Genomic DNA, 15092 nt, shown 5'->3' with positions numbered 1-15092 from the left:
ACAATTATCACAAAGTTCACTTCTCCCAGAAGTTGCCAGACAGCTGGATTCCAGGTGACCGCTGCAGTTTAACTTTTGCCTACTTCCAAATTTGTCCTGTTTGTTCTGCTCCCTTTTTATGACTCTGCTGTCCTTTAAGTGGGCTGATAACTAACCAAGGGGAGGGGGTGAAGAGTGGGGTCCAGTACAGCTTAGGTGAGCTTATGTGACTTCTCTTAATATGGAGTTAAAAAAAGAAAATGGGGTCTCTCTTGCCCTGTCAGTACCACCTGAAATTATTTTACACGTTCATTCATTCATTGTCGTTCTCCCTTTGTGGAATGTACGTTCCTTCATCAGTGCTGTATTTTTTTTAGTACCTAAAACAGTTCAGAGCAAGCACTCAGTTAATATTTGTTACATGAAGATTTAAAAGTTTGTGAATTGTCAAACCTAAACGTGAAAATTACTCTTTAAAAATTATTCTACAAGTAGCTCAGTTATGAACACTACCGAACAAAAACTAAATTGCAGTTTCATTTTCTTCCAGAAAAATGTTGACTGTGGAGCAGCCGAGAAACTCTCCCTTCGTAAGCAGCGCTTCATGCAGTTTTCTTCCCTGGAACATGAAGGGGAATATTACATGACACCACGTGACTTCCTCTTTTCAGTAATGTTTGAGCAGATGGAACGTGAGTTTTAATGTTTTAAGTTAAGAAATTAAACTAGGGCTGAGAAACCTGTTTTTGAATTGGTAGCAGCTTTTCTCTTCCTCCTTCTTCTCCCCACAATAAATAAAATTTTCCTGCGAAACATTTTTTAAAAATAATGCCAAAAGATGTCATAAATTCTTAGTTTTATTACTAGTGCCTTTCACTTTGCAGTCTGTGAGTGCAAAACACCTTCCAAGGTGCTCTGGAATACTCCGAATAACTGTGTTTGCAGGACTTCCTTTGTTTTTTGAGGTAGAGTCTCGCTATGCAATTCAGGCTGGACTTGAGCTCACTTTGTAGCACAGGCTGGTCTCGAACTCACAATGATCCTCCTGCCTCGGCCTCCCACGTGCTTAGATTACAGGCGTGTGCCACCACGCCCGGGTCCTTGTTTGCAGGACCTTAATGGGCAGGAGCTGGGTGAGCAGTCAGAGAAATACAGATTGAACTGAGAGGGGCTAAGTGACTTTTAAATCACTCATTGTGGTGGGCCTTGTAAATACTGGGGAGTGACTTGAAAAAATGAAATGAGTGAACGTAGTATATTTTAGGAATAAGTTTACTAGTGACCAGAAACAAGAGATTGCTTCGGGAAGTGGTGAGAGATCAAACTGAAAAACAAACAAGGGCTACATTGTAGAGACTATTTCAATGCCCCTACCCAGGTACCACAGGAATATGTATTCTGCAGAAATGATAGACTTCATCTTGAATCAGTAAGGAAGCAGTGAGGGATTATGAGCAGGAAAATAAGCTTATACCCATCAGAGACCTGAGGTCACAGGACGCTGACCTGAAAGCTGGAGACCAGCAGATCCAGAGGATCAGAGCTTCTCCACGGCAGAAACCTCCTAGAATCTAGCACAGCACTATTACCAAGCAAGAGTAACGGACAGTTAACTCGTTTGAGAGATAAAAATAACTAAAGACCTATATACTTTTGTGAATTTTACTTCAAGGAGCTCCACCAGCTTCTCCCAAGGAAGATCTAAGAAAAATCCTTCTTTTCCTCAAGGGGAGGGGAAAATAGCCATTGTGAAATGCTCCAGAGAATTTCCTTCTCCTTAACAAAGCCCTGCACAAAAAAGAAACTATTTTACCACAGCCCAGCCAGCCTGGAGGAGTGGAAATTCCCAACTCCAACCCGCTGGAGCCTTCTTCTCTCATCTAAAGGGTTGTTTTGTTTTGTTTTGTTTTGTTTTGTTTTGTTTTGTTTTGTTTGTTTTGAGATGAAGTCTCACTGTGTTGCCCAAGCTGGTCTTAACTGACTAAAGATTGAGAGTTGATCTCAGAACAGTATAATACACCCAGCTCCCCCCGCCCCCTCACTACCACATCAGCAGGGCCCCTCCATACAAATACTGCAAACAGGATATACAACAGTCCCAGACAGGTAAACGTAAAGGGCCTCCTACCAGGCCGCGGGGTATAGCTCAGTGTCAGAGCACTTGTCTGGCATGCACATTACACTAGGTTCCATTCCAAGCACACACACTCACACGTGGCCTTTTACGTCAGTAGCTACTGACTCAATAAATAAGTCAGAAGGCTTACTGGAAGAAAAAAAGTCTGCAAATACACGGCAAACATTAGTACCACCTGAAAGACAGCAGACATTTTGGAGTTACGCGATCAGGAAATTAACCTTGATGTGTATGTTCAGGACTGTAATAGGAAAAGTGCCCAGCGTTCAAGATCAGATAGGTAACTGCTGTAGGTTGGGTCTTGAGTGGCCCCAGAGGCGCAGTGTGAGAGGCTTGCCCGCAGCTGGGAGCCGTAGGGAAGCCTTGAGACCTTTGGAACCTTACTGGAATTATGCTAGGTCAGCGGGACACCCCTTGAAGGAGCTGGCAGCATCCTGCCCCCTTTTTCTTCTCCTCCTTAATTCCCTGCTGCCAGGAGGTGAGCAACTTTGTTCCAACACATGCCTTCCGCCATGCTGGTCTGCTTGCCACAGGCCGAGGGCTGAAACGAATAAACCTTTCCTCGTGTATTTTTGTCACAGTGGTAGGTGACCAACGAAGTGTCCTGCTATGTAGTTTAGGCTGGTCTTATGCTTAGAGTGTAGCCCGGGCTGGCCTTGAACTTGTGGTGATGCTTCTGCCTCAGCCTCCCAAGTGCCAGGATTACAGGTGTGTGCAATGACACCTGGAAATTCTACATCTGTAAAGAGGTTTTTAGTGGTTGCTTAAGATTTGCAGTATACGGGGCTGGGGATTTAGCTCAGCGGCAAAAGCGCCTGCCTGGCAAGCGCAAGGTCGTGAGTTCGGTTCCCGGTACCGCAGAAAAACCAAAAAAAAAAAAAAAAAAGATTTGCAGTATACATTAACACTTCTGATCAAAGTCTACCTTCAAATACTTTACTGCTTCCTGGGTGGCGCATGTACCTTAACAGAGTATTCCTGATTCCGCCCCCTTGTCCTTTGTGAGGTGGCTGTCATATGATTCACTTAGCCACAATATGTGGTCATCTAACTTTTTGTTGGAGGAACGTTTCTTGAGACGCAAAAAGTACTAATGTAAGGGATTGGTAAAATTCAGTCATACTAAAATTAGAACTTTTGTTTATCACAAGTTTCCTTAGAGAAATTTGGTTTTTTTGTTTTGTTTTTTGTTTTTTTTCCAGTACCAGGAATCGAACTCACGATGTCACGCTTGCCAGGCAGGCGCTGTGCCGCTGAGCTAAATCCCCAGCCCCGCCTTAGAGAAATTTGAAAAGACAAGCCAAAATCTGACAAAATGTATCTGCAACATGTGTAATTAACAAAACATATACATACACAGCTATACTAAGAAAAAGACAAGGCAGTCAAGGAGTTAACAGGTGAAATACTGATAATTTCAAGCTGAAATCACTTGAGGAACTGGAAGTTCAAGAAATGGCCAAATGGCCTGTCTTTCCGTGCATGGAGCAGCCCATAAGGATTCTTTTGGGAGGAATGTCTTTCATAAACCGAAGCTGGAAGAAGCCTTGATCACTGCAGTGGTAATTGGGGGAGTTCATCGCAGCCCCAGTTCACACACCTTCTGAAGTAGCCCTTATCGTCCCCTAACTTCTACACCTCCCTTCACACCGTATATATCTCTTAATGACATCCACAGGACTTACCTCAGTCTAGGGATCCATTTGTCCTGTCACTCCTTCACAGATTTTTTGTTCTTTGTCTAAAAGGTATATAAAAGCATCTTGCTTTAGTCATTTGTTCAGACTTCACTCTCTACAGAAGATATCCGTGTACCTGGAAATTCAATGAACTTTTATGCTTTTCCTAGTTAATTAGCTCTTGTATTAATTCAGCTCCTACATCCAGCCAAAAAGCCCATGCCGGGGGTGTAGCTCAAGTATAGAGCACTCACCTAGCATATAAGACTCTGAGTCGGGCTCCTAAAACCATACCACAAAGAGCTAAGGGTAGGGGTAGTAAAGGATATCTACCGGACAACCCAAAGGATGGACGGAAGAGACCTCAGGCAGGAGAGTGATGCATGGGTCTAACTCATTTGAGGCCCTGCTGAGCAGCTTAACAAGACCCTGTCTTAAGGGGGCAGGAAAGGGACATGAGAAATAAATAGGCATTTACAGAAGAAAAAACATCAAAACCAGAAACATGAACATAAACATGTTATCCTTATTAGTCACTCCAGTAAGACAATTTTACACCTGTAAGACTGGCAACGATTAAGTCTGTTAGCACAAGCTGAGGAGGCTGTGGGTCAGGAAGGATTTTTATACACTGTTACTTGGAAATGTACACCGAGACGACTTCTTCGGAAAGCAGCGTGAAGCTGCCTAGTAAACATCAGCATAACTTAGTCCTGGGAACCCTTTCCTAGGTTTGTAGCTGCTGTGTACCCAACAGGGATACTTGTTCCTGCGCAGCAGGACGCGGATAAAGAATGCTTATAGCGGGGCTGGGGATTTAGCTCAGCGGCAAAGCGCCTGCCTGGCAAGCGCAAGGTCGTGAGTTCGGTTCCCGGTACAGGAGAAAAACCAAAAAAAAAGAATGCTTATAGCCTCAGGGTTATATTAGCACACAAAAGCTGGAATCAACCCAGGTGTCCATTATGAAGGGATGGATGCATAAATTGTGGCATATTCTCACCGGGGAATGTCACTTAGTGAATGGATAAACCGAGAATGATGTCCATCCTGGCAGCAGGGGGAGCTTCGTGGATATACTGCCCACTGACCGTGGTGAAAGTTCTGGAAATTATCTTGATTATATAGCAAATTAAGAAGTACCTATTCAAGAAAATCTGCTAAAATCAGATCAGAAGAGGGAGAGTGTGGGATGTGTGAACGAGGGCTGGTACCTCCTACCCTGCCCCTGCTCAGTGGATGGAAACTCACTCGGGACAGCTGCCGTCAAGAACACGGTCCTCCCGCACCAAAGCGCTTTCCTTCCCAGAAGCAGCAGGCTTTGTATTCTTCCTCTGCCCCCCACTGCTTGTTGCCAAGGCTGAGTTCTTGTGAGTGCACCTGAGTGGCGGGAGTTCCTAGGAGCCCTCACTTGTGGGACGGAGCCTCCACTTGGGCTGTGTTCCTTTGAGAACGTTAGACCCCCTGAAAGGCAGTGTTCCCACAAGGACGTGCTTGCTCTCCTGCTAGAGTGAGGGCATCCCTGAGAAGTAGACGGTCGTCCCTCTGCCCGCTGCAGAGCCCAGCCTCAGGTTTGCCTGGAGGAGAAGCAGATAAAACAAGTATCTCCTGATCCCTTCGGAAAGAAACTGACTTCATGTTCAACAGAAAATGGAGAAATTAAAGCTTGAAGTCCATTCTCAAAACAGGTATAGATCAGGGTAAAAGGTAATTGGGAGCACATCGATAGATTCATAAAATAATAGGCTAAACTGAAGGCTCTCCGCTTTGCAAAAGAGCCCTAGGGAAGGTGACAGCTGGAGGAGCCCTGCTGAGCCCTAACAAACATGCAGGTCACCCACGGGAGTTACCCCTTCAGAGGAGCCCAGGTTTGATTGGATTATCACTGGAGCAATTGGTTGTCCAGGAAATTTGTGAAGTATCAGCTGGAAGTTAGTACCGCTCAGCTCTTATTGTGTGGTTAGGAAGGGAGACAGAGCTGCTGTTAACGCTGCCGCCCCAGGGAGACTGCTGCAAACTCAGGCCTGCGCCTCTCTCAGAAACAGCCTCGGGGTTGTCACTGTCAAGAGGGGCGGGGTCACTAATCTGGGGGGGCACTTAACCAAGCAAACAGCAAGGCCAAGGGGGAGGGGAAGTTAGCACTTAGAGTCGCTACCGTAGAGGACCTAGTATGTCCAGTTTCTAATAAAAAGTTATGAGCCATGCAAAGAAACAGGAAAGTATGGCACACCAGACGACAGCAAGTAACAGAAATTGCTTGTAATTGCAACCAGATTATCAGATTTGGAAAAAAAAAAGAATAGCCATTATAAATGTGTTCAAGGAACTAAAGTAAACCATGATTGAAGATTATTTTCACTCATATTATTCATGGAATGCAATTAAACCCTATCAGTAGGCACTTAGCCTACTGATTAAGAATTGAGAATTCAGTAATTTTGTGAGCCAAATAATACATCCTTTATGCCTATGATGCACTTCATTCCTCAGCATGGATAAGAAGAAGGATCCTGTTGTATTCCTACGAATCATGATGAGCAGCAAAACAAGGAAAAGCAGGGCCGACCCACTGACCCACGGTCTCCGTCTGTGAACACAGATGCAAAACAATCTAAGGGTTGTTAGTTTGTAAACTCACTCCCACCCGGTAGTGGTCTTTGGCTTTCTTGCAAGTAATACACGTTATTAATAGCAGCTGAGTCGGCTTATGTAAATCATCTCGCAGCACTTGAATAGATGCCCTGTGCATCTCCGTGCTTCCCTGGTGGGCTTAGGGGCTCCTCCGCCGTGTTCCGCAGACACGTGCACGTGTGCACCTTTGAGACTTAGTCCGTGTAGCCACGGCACCGTTTCCCTTTCTTCAAACCCTACAGAATTCCTTTAGCCTTATACTTCAGTTTCAGGACCTTCATTCTTGCACTTTACATCTGTGTCCTTAAACTTGCAATTGCTCCAGCTTTTAAAACTCCCATCTCAGAATCCCCTCACTGGCAACAACTTGTACCTGTTCTCTGCTCTGCCTAGTTTCTGTCATTCCGAAGCTCCGCTCCTCTGGATTTTCTTCCATCCCTCTGGCTACAGCATTTGTCATTTTGTCGCTCTAATAACAGTTTGCAAATACCTTTCCTGTCTGTCCATGTTGAGCTACCCTGCTGTGAACTGATGGGAAAAGTCATATTGTGCAGTCCGGAGCCTCTAAACTTATTCACCTAGTTCTCCAAATTATTTACGAATCAGTTAGCTCCCTGTCATTCCCTTCACTGGCTCTTCTGAAGCTTTGCTCCTTTTTTCAACCTTTTTCTTTTGTCACATTCTTCCTTCACTTTATGATATGACTGACTGGTTTTTTAACTGAGCAAATTAAGGCCATGGGTCAAGGAATTCTTCATGTTTCTCCCTCACAACCAAGGAAGCTGCCTGACATTCCTACCTTTTTAATTGGAGAGGGCGCACCTCACCCTGCTGTAGCCGGTCCACTCCGTCCTGGCTCCATCGTTTTTCTCCTGTTTAACTCATTGCAGCCTACAAAGAGCCTTTGCTGTTCTGAAAAGTCTTCACACATTAGAGATGCAAACTCCAGGATTTTCAGAATTTAAGTTCTATTTAGAGCTAAGATACGTCAGATCTCAGAAGTGCATGTAGATAGAAAAGAAGTCAAAGGACAGAGCCCTCGTGTACTCTGACGCTTAGCGACTGCAGAGATGAGGGGAAAGCAGGAACTGTCAGCTGAAAAGAGAGCCAGGCGTGGTGACGACGCCTGTAATTGCAGTGCTTGGAAAGCTGAGGTGGGAGAACCGCCGTGAGTTCCAGGCTGTCCTGGGCCACACGGTGAGTTCGAGGGCAGCCTGAACTGTATAATGTGACCCAGACTTAAAAACAAGAGGGAGAGAGGAAAGCAGGGTGTTGTGAAGTTCAAGTACAGGCAGCGTTTCACAGAGCAGGGAACATAAGTTACGGAAAGTACTCCTGAGAACCGAGGAAGACGAGGTGCGGTGAGTCCGGAACCTGCGTTGTGAAGAGGCATTTTGGTAGAGTGATGTGACAGTGGAAACGTGACTATAGGAAGTTTAAGAGAAAATGGGAAAAGAAAATGAAAAAGCAAACGCCAGGCCTTGAAGTGATTTGCGTAAAGGGAGCAGGGAAATGGCACAGTAGACAGGGGTGGAAACGCAGCCCAGGGAGTACAGTTTGAGGGGCGGGGAACAGTGCTGCGTGTGTTGGCAGGCGTGAGGAGAAGACTGCATGGTGCGGGAAGGGAGGGAAGAATTCCTAGGACCCACTCCCCGGGCGGACGAGGGGGAGGCAGGTGTGCGGCCCAGCGGGCGCGAGCTCGCCAGGAGCGCAGAGTCCCCGGAACGGGAGGGAAGCGGGTCTGTGCCGCCGTGCGGCGGCTGTTGATCATGTTTCTGCCTCCCTCTGCGAATTAGGAGGCGGCATCCGCTGAGAGTAAGGTGCAAGGAAAGCAGTGGAGGTTTGCAGAAACAGCCTTGGAAACAGTGAGAGCTGATGGACTGAGAAATAGAGTGTGATCGCCAGCGGCCGTAGTGAGGTCCCCGTGTTACTGTGAATTCCGAATGAGACTTCGGTGCGGCTGGGACATTTCTCCGCCATGTTCAGAACACGTGCTGGCGTGGATTAGGCAGAGGAGGATGTAACCGGGGTAGGGTTAGCCGCGGACCTGTGACAGGAGAGGCGAGGGAGTCCATGTGTTCAAAGGGAAGGACTATGACTTCCCACGGAGGCTGGCCCGGGTAGATCACAGGGCGCGGTGAGACCGGGGGTGGTTGGCGTCAGCCCACATACACGAGGAAGAAGTGACCAGTGTGTGCTCTTAAATGTCACAGTGGAGAAGGCACCTGACACAGGCAGAAGCTGAGTTTCAATTCTCGCTGTACCAGGATCTGTGGGCAGAGTTATCTAAGGCCTACAATCCGAGGCTTTCTGTTCAGTGAAAGGGGGGATTAAATAGTACCTACCTCAGACTCTGTGAAGACTCGGTGCTGTAGTGCCGGTAAAGCACGGAGGGCCTGGGACGTAGGAAGCTCGGAAATGTTAGCTGCTTTTGTATAATGTACTCATTGGGATCAAACGCGGAAATACCGGTACTTGTTAGTAATTGAATTCTCTATGAGTGATTGTGGAGTTTTTTAAAAAATATTTTCTGTGCTTTTAAATATTTTACAGTGAGCATTATCATTTCTGTATTTTTAAGTATAACCTAACCTAAGTTTCAGTGGTTAAGAACTGAAAACCAAAAGTTGATGGATTTACATAGTTTTGGAAAGCTAAGTATCTGGGCAGAGAGGATAGAGTGGATTTTGTCTGAACTGTTGTCTGAGGTAGAGCAAGGAGATATTTGTGCTCCTCTGTGTAGCTAAACTGTATCATAATTATTGGTAACAGTGTTTAAGGGAAAACTAAGGCAGTGCTACCCTTATCTTCTCAAAAAATGTGTTCTGCGCGCCTGCCTAGCAAGCGTGAGGTTGTGAGTTCAATTCCCGGTACCAGAAAGAAAAATTTAAAATAAAAATAAAAAAAATTTTTAAATGTGTGCTCCTCTTATTAGACTGTGATTTTAGCTTAAGTTCCTTGAAAATTTTGTCTTCATATCCAGGAGCCCTTTCATAATATAAATCCCCTAAAAATCAGGTCATCCTTTAAGCCTTTATTTAGCAGCCTCTTATTAACAAGCCAAGTGTAAGCAAAGGTGGGTCATGGGACAGGTGCTGGACATTTCTGGAAGGGTGAAACAAGGCCCTGAGAAAGACACCGCAGGGTGCTGGGCCAGGCCGGGTTTCTCCCCTACATACTCAGGGCCCGTGTACACTCACAGCAGGGGAGATTATGTTACAGATGAGGAAGTAAAGGAAACAAATGGAAGGAAGACAGGCAAATCCATACTAACCAGTTAGCGTCAGCACTTCACTCTCACAAGGGTTATGATTAGGCTGACTGTAGAATTTATCATAGTCCATGTGCCAGAGTTGCTCCTGTGAGCTCATGCCTCTGAGGATTTATCTTGGACTTCTAAAATTCTACAAGTGAACTCTTAAATTTAAAAAACCTGCAGTTAAAATGTACAGTATTGTTCTTGTCTTTGCTTCTAGATAGTTGTCTGATTTCAGGGTAATGAGTATAGTATCATTTCATTCCTTCCACTCACGTATGATAACATGGAATTTTCTAAAGTTGCTTGATAGTGAATTTGCTTGGGGCATTGGCTAAAAATCTCAATATGGTAGCCGGGCACGGTGGAGTGCACCTGTGTTCAGTACCCAAGAGGCTGAGCTACTCTTGTAGGCTGAGCTACAAGCCTGTAGCTACTGTTGAAGGATTGCTTGAGACAAGCCTGGGCCATACAGTAAGACCCCACCTGAAAAGCAAACAATCAAAAACATCTCAAGTATTGTCTTCCCCATGCCAGGTAATTTTAACAAGCGCCCTCCGGTAACAGTTTTGACCCAAACCTGAGAAGTATTAAAGCATGTGAAGATCCCATTGGATGTGATGTGTCACTGTAGTAGGAGCAAACAGTGGCACGTCGGAGTCAGAAGAGCCTGGAGTCGTTCCTGTCTCCGCCTTCCCCATTATGACTTGGATAAGCTACTTGAACTCTCCTGTCTGCGCCTAGATCTATAAAATAATAGTACCTATCTCATGGTAGACTAAGTTAGAAACTTTGAGAAAGCCTGTAGCTACTGTAGGCTGAAATTAATATTCTCAACCAAAAGATTAAAATTAAAAATTGTAGCTGACTGTATGGACTGTCTAGATTAGGACTTCAACCGTATTATTTAGATTAACATTAGCAGCTGGGTAACGGTCCCCTACAGGCCCATGCGTGGAAGCCTTGGTTACAGCCTGTGGTCTGTTGGGATCAGGGTGGGTAGGAACTTCAGGAGATGGAAGGAAGTTAGCTCACTGGGGGACGCCTTTTAAGGGGCTGTAAGGGCCTGGCCTGGCCTCTTCCTTGAAAGGGCCTGCTCTGCACACATCCTGCCATGATTACAACTATGCCGGGGGCCCAGAAGCAATAGGGCCAGCTGACTATACACCAAAACCCCCCAACTGTGAGCAACATAGCCTTGTCCGCCTTACAAGATGATTATCTCAAGTATTTTGTCACAGTGATGGGAAGTAACACGGCAGCTGAATATTTTAGGGTGAGAAATAGTGTTTTATTATAAAATATATGTTCAGTATAGAAAGTGTAGAGCAGAAAATAAAAGTCAACCAGAATTCTGTCACCACCACTCAGAAATAACAAACAGTGTTAAGCATATTTGAGGCCTTGCATTATATACAGTGCACTGTTCATTGTAACACCTTTTTCTAGCAGTTTTCATTGTCAGATATTTTTCTAAAATATTGTTATGACTACATAGTAGTTTTATTAATATGCCATAATTTGTTTAATTAGTTCCCTAATATTAGAACATAAATCTGTAATCCTTTCACTATTATGAATAACTCTGCATTGAATATACTGTTCCATGAATCTTTGCTCAACTGATTTTTTTATTGTAATTTCTAGAAGAATTACCATAAAACACAAACATTTTAATACTTTAGATGGATCTTCCTGAGTGGTCTACTAGACCATGCAACTGCAAACAATTTCTTGCCTAACTAGAAAACTTCTCACTGGTTTTTTAATAATAAATTGGTGGCGCACGCCTGTAATCCCAGCACTCGGGAAGCTGAGGCAGGAGGATCGTTGCAAGTTTGAGACCAGCCTGGGCTACAAAGAGAGCTCAAGGCCAGTCTGAACTGCATAGTGAGACCCTGTCTCAAAAAGACAAAAACAAATCGTTTTATTTCATTATATATAAGAAAAACCTTTTTTCTTTATTACTACCATTAAATTAATTAAAAGAAGATGTGCTGTATTTTTGCAGTGACCTTTTGAAATGAGAGTGTCTTAGTTACCTTCCTCATTGCTGGAACAAAATAGCCAACACCCACAGCGGGAAGGCGGGAAGGAGGAGAGGCTTATTTTGGCTCACGATTTAGAAGTCTCAGTCATTGCGTGGTCTGCAGGCACCAGCCAGAAGCAGCATGCTGGGAAGGACCAGCAGAGGAGAGCAGCTCACCTCCGGGCAGGCAGGAAGCAGAGAGGCAATGAAGGGAAAAGGGAAACACAGCCTTGCAGGTCACACCCGCCGTGACCCAGCCCTTGGGACCAGGCCTCACTTCCCAACAGCAAGTGAGCTGTGGTGCTGCTGTAACCCAGTCACCTTCCCGAGGCCCCACCTGTGATCACATGGCACATTAGTGGGACATCTGGGTAGAAATCATAGCCCAGAGGAGGCGTCCCGCAGTGTCCAGGTTTGGTTCCAGCTGTCTCTTTTTGTAACTCAAAACTATTTGAGTTTCTCCTCTTACAGCATCTCTGAAATTTTTAAATTTATTTTCCTTTTTGTGTAGTACAAAGATACGAGCTTAGGCTTTAAACTGCTTCCTTTTGCCAGCTAAATAATATACAAGAAGTAATCTATTCTGTAAATTTCCTTCATCCATAAGGTGAGATAAGGATATTATATCTCATAAGACTGTTCTGAAGATTCGGTGAGATCTTTTCTATAAAGTGCTTATACATTTTGGATCATGTTTACTTTTTCAGATTCTCACACTAGTGAGATATTTGTACATGTGAGTCAGATTTATTTCACTTATGAGTATGGTCTCAAGTTGCATCCATTTACCTATAAAAGTCTCAAGTTTATCTTTCTTTATGGCTGAGTAGCATTCCATTATAAAAATGCCACTTTTTTTTTTTTTTATCCATTCCTCAGATGGGCATTTGGGTTGTTTCCAAGATTTAGATGTTATAAATTGTACCACTATAAATGTGGGTACACATACATTGCTGTGGTATGATGTTTTTAATGCTTCTGGGCTGATACCCAGATGTGGAATAGCTGGGTCAAATGGGACTTCCAGTCCTAATTTTTTAAGAAATATTTATACTGATTTCCACAGTGGTTGCACCAGTCTACACTCCCACCAAAAGTGGCAAAAGGTTCCTTTTTCCCGACAGCCCCTCCAGCATTTGTTATTGGTTGATTTCTTGATGATAGCCATTCTTTCTAGAGTGAGATGGAATCTCAGTGTTGTTTTAATTTACATCTCTCAAATGATGATGTTGAACATTTTTTCACATTTATTTTCCATTTGTATTTCTTGTATTTATTTTCCATTTGTATTTCTTGTCTGAGAAGTGTGTATTCATCTCAGATGTCCATTTTTGGATTGGGTCTTTGAATTTTGGGGACCTGATATTTTTCAGTTCCTTATATGTCATAGACAGAAGTCCTTTGTCTGAGGGACAACTAGCTATAAATTTTTCCCACTGTATGGATTGTCTTTTCACTTTGTTGGTGATTTCTTTTGATGTGCAAAAGCTTTTTAAAAAGGTGAGATCCCACTTGTTGATTTTTTTGTTGTTGTATTTCCCACGTGGTCTGGGTTTTATTCACAAACTCTCCGCCTACACCTGTGTCTTCAAGATTTCTACCTACTTTCTGTTTCACTAGATGTAGTGTTTCTGTTTTAATATTTAGATCTTTGATCCATTTTGACTTTAGTTTAGTTCATGGTGATAGACATGGGTCTAGTTTTAGTCTTTGGTATATGGAAAGCCAGTTTTTCCAGCACCATTTATTAAAGAGGCTATCTTTCTTCCAGCGAAGATATTTGCTCCTTTATTGAAGATAAGATGGCTGAGTGTGTTTGTAGTTGCATCTGCATCTTCTGTTCTGTTCCACTGATCCTCGAGTCTGGTTTTTTTTTGCCAGTACTGTGCTGATTTTATCACAGTAGCTTTGTCATGTTATTTCAGGTCAGGGATTGTGATGCCCTCCAACTTGCCTTTGTTGCCCAGAATTGCTTTTGCTGTTCTAGGTCTCTTCTGGTTCCAAATGAATTCTAGGAATGTTTTCTGTAGTTCTGTGAGGTGTGCTAATGGTAGTTTGATTGGAACTGCATTAAATCTGTATAACAGTTTTGGGAGTATGACCATTTTCACTGTTTGTTCTTCTTAACTATGAGCAAGGATATCTTTCCATCTTTTTTTTTTTTTTCCGGTACCGGGAATTGAACTCATGACCTTGCACTTGACAGGCAGGCACTTATGCCACTGAACTATATCCCCAGCCCTCTTTCCATCTTCTTTAATCTCCTTTTTCAGAGTGTTGTAGTTTTCAATATATAGATCTTTCGCTTCTTTTATTACTTTGACTCCTAAATGTTTCATCTTTTTGGATGCTATTATAAAGGGTGTGATTTTTCTTAATTTCTCTCAAGTTTGTTGCTTGTACAGGAATGCTATTGATTTTTGAGTGTTGACTTTATATCCAGCTACACTACTGAATTTGGTTACTAAATCTGGAAGTCTTTTGGTGGAGCTTTTGGGGCCTTCTATGTAGAGTATCATGTCATCTGCAAATAATGACAATTTATTTGTTTGGGTTTTTTTGTTTTTCTTCCGGTACCAGGAATCGAACTCACGACTTTGTGCTTGCCAGGCAGGCGCTTTGCTGCTGATCTAAATCCCCAGCCCCAGTAATGACAATTTAATTTGTTCCTTTCCTGTCCTTATTCCTTTAATTTCTTTCTCTTGTCTAAATGCTATGCTAATGTTTCCAGAAGTGTAATGAATAGGAGAGGTGATAGTGGACTTCCTTGTCTTGTTCTTGATTTTACAATGAAAGCTTTCAGTTTTTGACTATTTAGTATGATGTTGACTGTTGGTTTGTTATAGATGGCTTTTATCACATTAAGATAAAGACCCTCTATTCTGATTTTCTGTAGGGTTTTTATCGTGAATGGGTGTTGGATTTTGTCAAATGATTTTTCTACATCTATTGATGATCATGTAATTTTTGTGTTTGGTTCTGTTAATATGTTGTGTTATATTTATTGGTTTGTATTTGTTGAACCATCCCTGCATCCCTGGGATGGATCCCACTTGGTCATGGTGTGTAATCTTCTTGATGATTTGCTGCATTCTGTTTGCCAATATCTTACTTGGGATTTTTGTGCCTATGTTCTTTGGGAGATTGGTCGGTAGTTTTCGTTTTTCATTGGGTTCTTCTCTGATTTTGGAATCAGGGTAATATTCGTCACCAGAAATTATTTTGGAAGTACTGCTTCCCTTTCAATTTCCTTAAAGAGTTTCAGCATTAGTGGCATTGGTTCTTCTCTAAATTTCTTGTAGAATTCAATCGTGAATCTGTCAGGGCCTGGGCTTTTCTTTGTTAGTAAATTTTAATTACACTTTCAATTTTGTTGGCTGATAC

The 15092-nt window shown here is 43.3% G+C and overlaps 1 protein-coding gene across 1 annotated transcript in view; it reads left to right on the top strand.

The window, feature by feature from the left end:
• Micu2 (mitochondrial calcium uptake 2) overlaps positions 1–15092 on the top strand; it is a 94076-nt gene that overhangs the window by 30979 nt on the left and 48005 nt on the right. The window contains exon 3 of the mRNA XM_013505450.1: positions 530–671. Coding sequence (XP_013360904.1) covers positions 530–671 — 142 coding nt within the window. The remainder of the gene's footprint in view (positions 1–529; positions 672–15092) is intronic.

This window comes from Chinchilla lanigera, unplaced genomic scaffold, assembly GCF_000276665.1.
Source record: "Chinchilla lanigera isolate Chin_1 unplaced genomic scaffold, ChiLan1.0 scaffold00096, whole genome shotgun sequence".
NCBI lineage: Eukaryota > Metazoa > Chordata > Mammalia > Rodentia > Chinchillidae > Chinchilla > Chinchilla lanigera.
The sequence above is the reverse complement of the archived record's forward strand: the minus strand, read 5'-3'. Positions and strand labels throughout refer to the sequence as shown.